At 37.8% G+C, this 12,593-nt stretch overlaps 1 protein-coding gene across 4 annotated transcripts in view; it reads left to right on the plus strand.

Annotated features, from left to right (window-relative positions):
* The window catches only part of LOC138703240 (uncharacterized), a 133,044-nt gene that overhangs the window by 93,415 nt on the left and 27,036 nt on the right, over nt 1–12,593 (plus strand). For 2 of the 4 annotated variants that reach the window (XR_011333009.1, XM_069830960.1), the window contains one exon: nt 10,711–11,123. Coding sequence is in view for 2 of the 4 variants with exons in the window: in XM_069830960.1 (XP_069687061.1) it covers nt 10,711–11,123 (413 nt within the window). In the remaining 2 variants the exon portion in view is untranslated. The remainder of the gene's footprint in view (nt 1–10,710; nt 11,124–12,593) is intronic. The other 2 variants (XR_011333010.1, XM_069830962.1) reach the window with 1 other exon arrangement.

Here is a 12,593-nt window from a genome sequence, read left to right on the forward strand (position 1 = left end):
TGATGTTCCCTTGCAAACTGTAAGCGAGCTTGACGATGTTATCTTGTAAGTTCTGGGCCAGGAGAAGATCTTCTGGAAATCAGGTCAGCATCATGTAGGCCTAACCTCCTCCTCACAGTCCATTCACTGACATTCACACCTCGCACTTGGTTTAGTCGATTTCTGACTTCGACCACAGTGGTGTGGCGGTTACGCAGCACTTGAAAGCGCAAGAACTGGTCATCTATAGTAAGAAGTTGACATTTTCTTACCATTCCTGGTCTTCGAGAATATGAACCAAGTTCCCTGTACCTTTGCACAATAGTCTACGTGACAGCGTCGACGGAGTTGTATGCAACACCTGAGCCACATAACGTAAACTGCGGTCATCCTCTATCAACGCGACTGCTCTAACGGCGTTCATGGGGTTTAACGGCAGCTTAATTCTCTTAAATGTTATTTAAAACTGAGTTCAATATCACAGAATTCCGTCATAAGCAAAAAAAGAAAACTATATAGTGTAATAACTTTGTTTTAGCTGCTTGTGTTTAGGGTTGTAAATTTTAATGGCACAGCAATAAATATAGAGTACGGGACAGGAAGTGGCAAAGAAGATATCACAAAGGACCCAATGGGTATACTTTCCTTCCCAAAACATGAATTAACACTTGTCTAACATAAACAGGCCCATAGAAGCACATAGAAATGTTATAATTTGTATTATGGTTTGATATTTAAAACTTATTCAAGTGTCGCGTTTTTTTTTTTTTTTTTGCTCGACAGTGTAGTACATTTAGTACTTGTAGAACGCGACTTTTCAACCCCTTCCCACTCTTTAGTTCATCTGTACCGGCAGGGTTGGTGAATGAGCTAAGTAGGTTTGCTGCGATCACTGTAGAACGGCTGAAGGTATAAAATACCAGTCACTGCCTTAAACATTCGAACTAATACATACTGTACTTTAATCAGTCCTGTCGAACGAATTCATACACACTCGCCTCAGAGAAGCTATAAGCATTCTAATTGACAATGCAATTACGCACATCCGTCGAGTTAATTCGTACAACGTACACAATAGTCTTTATTTATTATCTATTAATCACACTTTGAGGCACAGACTGGGGACTGCTTTCGCACATAGGCCGCTTGGGTGGGTCCACTGCACAATCCAGAATAGAATGGTGTACACTGACGTTCAAAAACACCTGATCCCTACTAATCGATAACGATCGATAATTTATTCATGTTAGAGTGGCTTCTTTAGTTCATTTAGTGAAGAAAATAGTCAGTGTCGCCAATTGTAGATAAAATGTAGGTACACATATTACAGAATTCAAAATTTTCATCCACTTCTGCTAATTGTAAAATAACACTAGGATTAGCGGAAAACCGCTGATATTGTCAATTATGAGAATAATTTATTCTTCATCTACAACATCATTTTCCCCAACACTTTTTTTACCTGTTCCAATAATAGTGACACCTATTGAGAACTAGTGGAACTATTTCAAAATTTGTCCATTTATTATATCTTTGGTTCTGGCTTATCTCGTGTTTCGCTTACACGATCAGAAAATTCTAGGTCAGATATCTTTGAACGCCACTATACTATACATGCCTAAGGCCCCGCACTACAGATTCCCCTGTGGGCCATCTCCGAACTCTCCAACAGCAACAGTCTAAAGAATCCCTTTACCTTTTCGCTTAGGTATCACTGCAGTCCCTCAACCTCAAATCTCACAAGCACTATGATCCCAAGGGGAGAGAGAGGTACATAGCATTACCACCCACAGCCGTCTCTAAATCGGAGTAAGCCCTAAATTTAAATGTTATGTTTTATTTAACGACGCTCGCAACTGCCGAGGTTATATTAGCGTCGTCGTTGTGCCGGAATTTTTTCCCGCAGGAGTTCTTTTACATACCACTAAATCTAGTGATATAAGCCTGTCGCATTTAAGCACATTTAAATGCCATCGACCTGGGCCAGGATCGAAATCGCAACCTCGGGCACAGAAGGCCAGCGCTATACCGCCTGTGCCACCGAGGGCGACAGTAAGCCCTAAATATTGGAAAGAAACGGAGATGATGATGATGAAAGGGGGGAAAGTGTAATTTTGATAGTGAAATGAGTCCGAAGTCCAACACTGAAAGTTACCCTGTAATTCTGCTTCCTTGGTTCAAAGCAGGGTTTAAGCCACAGTCGCATTTGTTGCATTTTTCTACTCAACTTCTAAAAACGCAACAAACTTTCAATTAAAGTGCAAAAATGCGACAACTACATTGGACTTCAGAAACGAAGATGGTAGTGAGAAAATGAAATCAGAGATGTGTATGAACTAATCTGAATTTAAATGAAATGCTAATGGCATGGGCAATGTTCAAAAAGGTATTGAGCAATAGATGTTCAGGAATGGATTTCAAAGTGTTGATGCAATTCATATAAGTTAACAAATTAAGTGGACAATTTCTTCTAATTGATTTATACAATTGCATCGCATATTGTAAATTGTAAGCTAGGATTTAGTTGCACGAATCTTGTAAAAAATGTAATTAGAAACCGTCTTTTAGTAAAAAGAGTTAGCACTCTGCTAACAATAAATCTTGAAGGGCCTACTGGTAATGGATTTCAATGCACTCTGCTAACAATAAATCTTGAAGGGCCTACTGGTAACGAATTTCAATGTTTAGAGTGTCCATAAAATAGCGTATTTTAATGTGATGTAAATTCAGCAGTAACTGATTCTAAACATACCTACGTAGGCTATAATGATTTACTTTCATAAGTATATCTAGAGTGTGGTAAGATGGATTGAAAATAATAACACTCCAAGAAACAAATTACATAATTTTTTTGTTTCTGCAAACCTTAATAATTTTATCTTTCTGTACAATTATTTACAATATTGAACAAGCTTTTCGCAATTTGCAAAAATATAATTTTTCATTTGTGCATTTTTGCGAGAATTATTAATATTTATTTTCTAGCTTAAACCCTGGTTCAAAGGAAAACCTAGGAATAAACTTCAACCAGTTAACTTTTCCCAACCAGTATTTTAACTCGGACCCGCTCATTTCACGGTCAGACATGTCAACGATTAACCCACAGCGGTTGACACACAGTCGCCTCAGGTAAGCTAGAAGCATTTCAGTTGACACCCCATTTCCGTTGCGAGTGGGCTCTTCAAAATTTCGCCTGGTGCTAGACTATATGACTACAATGTCAGCTTTCCGCTGAGTGGTTGCAGTGTCCGTTGTCATAGCAACGTCATGTTTCATACTATTCCGTTCTAATATTTCGTATTTTCTAACTAACGTAAGTAGACGTCGATAGGTGATACGTAAATGGAAATATCGTAAATCAGGCAATGAAATGAAACACTTTGGGCAAAATAAAACAAAAGAACTGCTCTAAATTATTTCCACAGCAAATGCAAAGCCATAGCCTAAGCACTCTTTTTAGCAGCTATTACTCTGTAAAGCACAGAACTGATAAACCGTAGTATTATGATTAAATTTCTTGTACAGTACGATTCAATATACAGGTTGGCTGAAAATGTTAGATGAAACAACACTACTACTACTACTACTACTACTACTACTACTACTACTACTACTACTACTACTGCTACTACTATTCAATGTCGGGCTCTAGCCTCCTCTATCTTCTTCCTCCATTTCTCTCTGTCAAGTGTCATTCTCCTCCATGCTGCAGTTTCCAGGAAATTCTTGAAGTCAATCCGTTGCTAAAGTCGTTGCCGATATGCATTCCAATTCCGAGGCTTTACAGTTTTCACTCGCGTAATTCACGCACTTTTTATCATACTTTTGTACGTATTCTAAAATGGGGGTGCGTGATTTATTGGACGAAAGTTTCAGATTACTATATTTTACAAAAAAAAAAAATACTACACTGGAGTTTATCATATGTTATTTAACTGATATTATAACACTCGTTTTTACCGATATTTCTGGTCTCACTGCCAGCGCACTATCATTACAACTGAACATGAACAAAATGTGATAAACTAGACACCGGAAGTTAAGGCACTAAAATGGTATTTTAAGCGCTTAAAAAGACTCTAAAAACAACACAAATAGGGCAATAAAAGGCATTGAAATTATATTGAATCACCCATAATTCATAAAGTACAAAGTACACTGGAAAAGTAATTTCTCTGATCTATAGACTTGTTTCACTTGTACTTAATCATCCACAACTTCACGTCCACAATTTGAGTTACAATAAACAACAAGCATCTTTTCAAGATTAACGCACAAACTTCTGTTACGTTTATTGGACAAAATCAGTGTGACGATGATTAATGTAACAATAATGAGACGTCGGTAGAGCCGCGAAGTCCTACCAGCAAGCACCGTCTTTGTCCACCACAAATTATAGTTGGACTCACCGAGATTCGAAACCAGGTTATCAGCGTGGAAATATAACGCTTCATGTATTCGATTAGTAACTGATGTTTGTTGTTGTTTAGTCACCTGTACGAAGACAGGTTTGAACCTCACAAGTGACACCAATAAGGCATCACTCATGAGGCAACCAAGCCAGTAATTAATGGGGTAGGTCAGTGCTAGAGTCAGGTAGCAGTGCTGAATAAGCGACACAACGACACTGCATTGCAACAGGGTGTCCCATATCTATGGTTGCTATAAGAACTCCAATTTCCTTAGTTTCGAGCGCAGAAATAAATGCAGTATTGTTGAGTGAGTAGTCATATAAAGAAAAAGGCAAAAAAGGTACATATAAAAGCAAGGAAAGGGCAAAAAAGTACATATTAAAGTAAAAAGGGTGTAAACGGCAAAAAAAAAAGGAAAAATCAAACTTCATCAGAATGCTTCATTTCTCATGATTCGTGCACATTTACTAAAAGCCTTTCAAATGAACATTCAAATAAAATAGGCATTTTCCGAAACATCCGATGAATCCGCAAGTTCAGAAAATTCTCAAATTTTGTACAGTCACGGAAGAAAAATCTGGCCGATGAGCAGCAAAACTCGTAATGTTACTTACGCCGGTTTTGTTGTGATTATAACAGTACAGAGTATCTAAGAGGGATACTGTTTACTCCCCCTGACGTTGCTGGTCTCGGAAGGAGAGGCTTTCGGACTGTTTCTGTTCACATTCAATAAGGTTGAAACTCTTGTGTTCTTGTCGACATAGGCCTACAAAAATTTTCTTAGTAAGCATTGTAGTAGTAATTTTCAGATAAGTCAATATACAATACAATATAGCATAAATATTTATTTGTTATTCAGTCTAAATGACTTGTCAGTGTTTTAAAAAAAAGATCAATAAAATGTATAAATATAAATATTCATTGAAGTTAAAGGCTAAAATAATGCTAACGTTTTCGCCTATTAACACCTTTAGGCATTTGAGCAATATTTTATATTAGTTACTTACGATACGTATATATTATAGAATGAATTGCATCATGAACAGCTCAACTTCCTGTTGAAAGCCATATCTGCATTCTACGTTTCAACCATCTGAAATTATTTCAACGTCCGCTCAATATGAAGTTTAATATTGGAATCAATAAGAAGCATAAGATTATATCATTGTAATACATATAATTACATCAATAACAACGGCACAAACCAGTAATTGGTAAAAATATACGACCAAATGTATACATTAATAAGACATTATAGAAGTAATCAATTTTTATTGCAAGGTAATATTTTATTTAATTTGAATCCATTTTAAATCTACAATTTAATCTTTGTGTCCTATAGTTGTTTTAATTATTGTCGTAAATTTAAGTAGAGATGAGGATAATTAATTCAACTATCACACATATGAAAACAATAATTAACTCAACTATAGTTTATAATTTAATTTGCACAAATGATTTTAATATGTTAGTTTTAAGATTGATTAATGTATATATTCAACAGTCATGCCTTTTACTGTAAATTAATGTATCACATGATATTGTTGGCTCAAGTGCCTGAAGATGCCAATAGGCGCAAAACGTTAGCATTATTTTAACCTCAACTTCAATGAATATATATTTTATAAATTTTATTCATCTTCTTTAAAACACTGATAAGTCATTTAGACTGAATAACAAATAAATATTTATGTTATATTATATTCTACTGAAATTTGTTATTTCTTTTTTTTACCATTGCGGGTATGAGAAATGTTACTGATTTCATTATCATCTCCTCTGTTCGTCTCTCTTTAGTCTATAGACCAGGTGTGCTCAACCTTATGAATACTGCGGCCAATATTAAAAAGAAATATTATTGGAGGGCCACAGACATCGTCCAATAATAAATTATTTACATAAATGTCTTGCTAATTAGTGATTATTGTAATTTATATTAATTAATAATACAGGTCTGTTCAAATATTTTTTTTTTAATTTTAAGTTTGAAACTTTAGTATCGGGCACAGCTGCTATAGACATAGGTACTACGTTTTTTATGGTTTATTCTTATTTTAATACCTTCCTGGCAAAACAGACTGCCAATATGACGAAGAGTAAACAAAATTGAGAAAGATACAATACATAGGAACTTCGTTCTAAGACGATATAGAAGTGAACAGTCAGATAAAGTAGAATAAATATAAATTGATTGACGTAATCCAATACAAATGGTATAAGTGAACATTAAAATAAATTGAAATAAATATATATAAATTAATTTAGGTAAACAATTAATAATAGTGACGAAAGAGGAACATAAATAGATTTGTTAATTAGAAATAATTTTTGTGCGATTTAAGGAAACGTTTGATTATATAAGCGGTTTACTATAACTTATTTATTTATTCTATTTTTAAACCTACAGTATTTACTTTAGTTCTGAAAATAAGGGAAAATATACATTCCTGAAGTAAAATAATTAATATTGAATGTTCTTTTTATCACAAATTAAAATGTTCTTCCTATGTAGCTCTAGTGATATAGAATAGTTTCCTTCTGGACTTAATAATCTGTCTAGAAACCATTGCGCATTGGCATTGTTCACTGTATCCATTCTCCTACTTACAGAATTAACAAGGTTGTGGATATATCTATCTGACAATGCAACATCATCTCAAGCATCTGAAACGAGATCCCACAATTCGTCTGTATTCCTAGGACGCCGACCCTGTAGTTGTTCATTAACATCGCGTTGCACTTCCGCCCCACATTTTCTATGGGATTTAAGTCAGGACTTTTTGGCACCCATGGAACCTCTACGACATCATCCTGAATGTTGAACCACCGCTGCACGGCAACACATGTGTGTACGGAAGAAAAGTCGTGTTGGAATTTTATTTTGTTTTCGGGCTGAAACACACGCACACTAGGTAGCATCACATTTTCCAGTATATTAGTGTACTGATGCCCATTCATATGCCCATGAATCCTCCATAGCGCGCCGCCACCATAACCAGAAATCCATCCCCACACCGACATGGACAAACGACCAATGCGTTGCCTCTGGACCACATATTCAGGGTCAAATCTCTTGGATTGTTTCGGTCGATATACTTGCACTGGCCCTGTTCATAAACACTTTCTCATTCGAAAAGATGATCTTTTGCCATGGATAGTTGTAATGCATTTGGCAAAATGCGACAAGATCAATTCGATGGTCTTCAGTCAGAACTTTACCGCCACTCTTCTCGGCACAATATTGGCACTATTGAGGCTTCTACGAGCTGTTCTGTTGGAAGCAGGAAATCCCGTGTCGGCAACAAGCATTTTAGAAGTGTGAAATGGAAAGTGCCTCGAACGTTCTATTAACATAAGATCTTGTTGTGGTGTTGATGCCTTGGGTCTTCCGCTACAAGGTTTACGAGTTACATATCTTCGCTCTTGATACTGTCACAGTTTAGTATATACAGTTGCGAAGCTTGGGATGATTTTTTGCAAATCTCTGTGTGGAAGCCGGTGGAACGGGTGGCAACCAGCAGCGAACAGAAGCATGTGAATCAAGGTCAGTAATACAAGCAGACGGCTACAGGGTTAAAGTATCTAGTACGATGTTGAAGGTTGTATAAGAAAGGAGAACTGTTGCAATGAGTTCCACTGAGAAAGACGTAAATTCGATTAATCTACTTGAGTTCGCCACGAGTTATTCCGTAAGAATATTGCTTCGTCTTCGGGAAACATAAACGCAAAAAAAAAAAAAAAAAAGGAAGTGGTCCAGTTTATGATTGAACTGATTGAAAATAGTTGTACAGGAGTGGACATCTCTCGATGTATGTGAAGGAAGTGATTGTGATTCAAGTGACAGTGATAGCGATCGCAAGACCCTTGCTCCTGCCACAAGTAATGTTGCAGGTCCGAGTTCGATATTCCAGTCAGACAGTGAATCCCCAGAAGCCAGTGATACGAACAGTTAGTCCCCCAACAAATCGGTCAGTTCAAGCTATGTCGCAACCCCTGTAAAAAATGTAAATGTAGGTGTCAGCATGGACTGCAAGAGGGAAGCTGTGAAATTCTGGCTGAATGAATGTGGTAAAAACCGCCATTCAATATCATACTTTCGCAGGAACTTCCGTCTCGTTACATCAGAGTGACAACTATATTTATGGAAAAAGCAGATGAAAAATATAACGACACATCTCATAGAACATAAAAAACTTATGTATGAGAAACTATTTGTTCGTTTTGGACATGCTAGAAGACCATCGAATTGCTCCAGATTCCTCTTGGTATTATGAGAAAAACCCAACCGCTTGATAAGTTCTTCTTTCTGCAGTGGAAAGCGCTTTACCACCGCTTATTAGAAAAAATAGTGATGCGCGAAGATATTCACGCCGAAGTTTTACATAGGGACACCATACTTAAATTGCAATCCTATACCCATTTTCAATTTTCATCTCCACGATTCCGGGATATAATAAGATAATCTTTGTTTGCAAGCAGATACACCACAGAACGACCTCCTGAATTTGTAGTACCCGTGAAATATTGTCTTGAAACGATGAAAAAACAATGTGGCCGAAAAGAATTGTGTTTTCAACATTCAATCAATACAAGTCACTTCTGTCTCTTGTTTATGCTTCATTGGCACCATGGGACGCGAGAGAGTTTACTCCATTTCACACGCGCACTCCACTCCGCTCGCCAGTGAGACAGGGATGCCCAGCTCCGTTGCGTTATCGTCTGACCACAGAAGGATTCCAGCTTCCATTTCGGGGCCTTGCAGTGAAAACAGGCAGCTAAAATTTTGCACGTGGTCTTCTCGTAGCACATCGGTTATGTCACTAAAGTTTCGAGGCAAGTTTCAGCATGCAGGGTGTGATACTTCCCTTGTAAGTTTACTATGCACCCATTTATTATGGAAAACTTCTGCAAAGATGTGTGCACAGTACAGTACATTGTGTTCAACTACTCCGCAATAAATGACTTTAGGATTTCAGATTTTAATCCCCAGGTAGGTCGCATTGCCACAGAAAGGCCTCTGCATGTATTGTTAATCTTTACTTTTAAGTGGCTAACTTGTGCCCTGAAAGTCCAGTTTCACAGCTAGGTAAGTGATTTCCTCAATGAGTATCAAACTTCGCTCATTCATTTCAATTTTTAGAGGTGCTGAATTTCCTTTCTCAAGTGACAAGCATTGCAACTTCTATTGTCGGGTTGAATTCTTATTATTATTGCGACTGCAGGTACTTAATGCTTAGTTCATTGTTCTTCAAAGATAAGAAGTTGTTTCGCTTTTCACAAAGAGTAAGGATTCACCAGCATACATGATAAGCCTGCACTTTGTGATTGTTATTGGAGAATGTCATCCATCGTACATTATGATCCAGAAACCTGGACTGCAGGCTGAATCTTGTGGACACTCTTTGTTTACTTTGCGTGCAATTGTTACGCCATTAATTGTTAATTGGATCTTCTTACAGGTAAAATAGTCCTGTGCCAATTAATAGAAGTTTCTTGGAGAGTTCTTATCCTTTAATTAACACAGGATTTTAGACCACCATGCCGAATTAAATCCTTAGAAAGATCCAGCAAGATGAGCCATTCCGAATGATTTCTGCGGCAGCAGTGTAGTGAAATTTGCCGTTATAGCTCGCACAAGGAACGATTACCGAAAAGTAATGGTGGCGTTGCTGTCTGTTTTGACGTGTGTATGTAGGCAGGCCGAGAGAGCGAGAAGTGCGGGCTGGTGAAAGTACTGTCTCTTCCAAGAAGATTAACAAATGAGGACATCGCTGTGGAAATAAAGAGCGTAGCAAGAGAAAAATTCGAAGCTAATTAAAAGCGCAGAATACCGTACGATACAAGACACGTATTCACATGCAATGGAACAAACTAAAGTCGTAATTTAACTATCACAACGCAAGACTGATTCTATCGATGTCATTTCTCTTTCGACTGTACTCTTGAATATCATTCAAGCTATCTCGTGACCTTTCCTGCCGCCCTCTCTTCCTTATCGCATTCTTTCATTCCCATTCCTTCCGTCGGTATTCCCTGCTTGCGAGACCTATACAAAGAGAGTAGGAAGACAAATAGATGTTATTTCGTGTTGCAGTGTAGCCTACACGGAAACCAATATAAAAGCTTTACATACACGCAAATAAACTGACAGGTAGACTTCGTGACTAAAATCAATTGAAGGACATTCTGCAAACATTTATTTTCGTAAATAAGTTCAAATCTAATTTTTTCAAATCACAATATTTTACACTACGTGTAATATGAAAGTAAAAAGGAGTTTTACGTGTTCCTGCTAATCTCACATTGTTTCGAATTACAGAGCTTGAATTGTGCTACAGGACCAGTGACATCCCGGAAATCCTGTGGTTTGAGGAAGAAAATGACCTGATACGCAGTTGTGCGCTGCTGTCTTCGGTGCTTGGTCTACAGAAGAGCTTCAGCACGAGTGACATCAGTCAGCTGCCATCACCTGATGAAACGCCTCATCATCCACCACCACGATGCGCCGTATCCGAGTTAGCTTTAAGTTCTGTACAGCGCTCAGGTTACTTGCTGTATCATCCTCGACTTGACCATGCTTCACGATCCTGTTCCACCTGGGTTGCTGTCGGTGATGTTGCATCTACTTCACAGCTTCCGTCTCCGCATGGTGGCCATAGCAACACAGCTCCTCCTGTTAGCACCCCTCCTGCCTTCACTGCTGCAGATCTTATCAGATCAGTAAATAAAAAGGTAAGTGTTTGACTCAGCTCTACGGTATTAGTGAACCTTATGAGACCTGTCAATGAAAAGGAATGTGCCTGTATTGACTCTTCATTTCGTGATCAGTCTCATTATATTCCTACATGACTTCATTCTACAGCACATGATGAATCTTGATCTCATTTGCAATTTTTTCTAATCCTATTTTTCACTTTTCCCCCATAACTTTCAGGTATTCCTCGTATTTTCATAGTCGCCTATTTCTATTTGCAACATAATTTATTTCCACATACCATGTAGTCATGGTAATTGTTGTATTCTGTTCTGAAATACGTGCCTGATTGAGTCTTTCAGTGACCTTATTGCCTGTTGTCATACAAATTTTATAAAATAGTTCCATAACAAGTCCACCTTTTTGGAGTAGTGGTCAGAGTCTCCGACTGCAAAACTAGCGGTCCTGGGATCGAATCCTGGTTGGATGGACAAGTTGCCTGGTTGAGGTTTTCCGGGATTTTCCCTGAATCCATTAAGAGCAAATGCTGGATAAGTTCGGCGCCGGACCCTGGACTCATTTTGCTGTTATTATCACTTTCATCTTCATCCATTCTGCCTTTTTCCATATTTATGTCATCCTACCATACGGGGAGAACAGTATCGAACCTAATGGGTGCCCGTATATTAGAACAGAATTCTTCATCATTAAGAGAGGCAGAGGTGCAAATAACTACAGGCGTTATGTACGGCATTTTTTAAACGAAATTATCCACAACAGTTTTAAGGAGGGAAAATCATTGTTTCAATCTTACAAGTTCCATTTGCTAACATCATGAAACTGTGAAGCCCATACCCAATTCTAGTAGGCACATACTGTCTCTATTAATCTGCATCTTATCTCAGATGGAATGTTCAGTAAGTGACTATGATTCAGCCAATATAGGTCTCTTGGTCATCAGGACATGCATACTCTATCTCCTTCTAATGTTCAGATATCTTCCATTTTGTATCTGATGACGATAACATATACAGATTTATCATTTATTTCGTAATGATGGGATTACATTTCAATGCCATGTTCAGCCGAATGGGTATGTCGCAGCTTGATTTTCCCTACCTGTTTCTACTGGCTAGTATCTGGGTGTTTTTTTTTGTATGGAGAAGGAACCCGAAGGCTTACACTGCAGCCTGAGGCTTATTGTGCCTGTTGTGTGGCAGGCAGCGAAGTTGAGATGACGCCGAGACACAGAAGGCTCTGAGGATGGTGTCAAGTAGCACCGAAACAGCTGTAAGCCGCACATGCTTACATAATTAACACGAGTAAGATCACCATTTAATCAATTATTTATATTCAAGTGTTAAAAGTAGTGTACGAAAGATTCAACATGAACTGTATCTTGTCTTTCAGGAGCAGGGTATTATATCCCAAAATATAACGAGAAATATTATATATCATGTTCATCTCCCTCTAGTCTTGAAACAGAACTACTGGCCACAGAGGCAGCT

This window comes from Periplaneta americana, chromosome 7, assembly GCF_040183065.1.
Source record: "Periplaneta americana isolate PAMFEO1 chromosome 7, P.americana_PAMFEO1_priV1, whole genome shotgun sequence".
In the NCBI taxonomy this organism is placed as follows: domain Eukaryota; kingdom Metazoa; phylum Arthropoda; class Insecta; order Blattodea; family Blattidae; genus Periplaneta; species Periplaneta americana.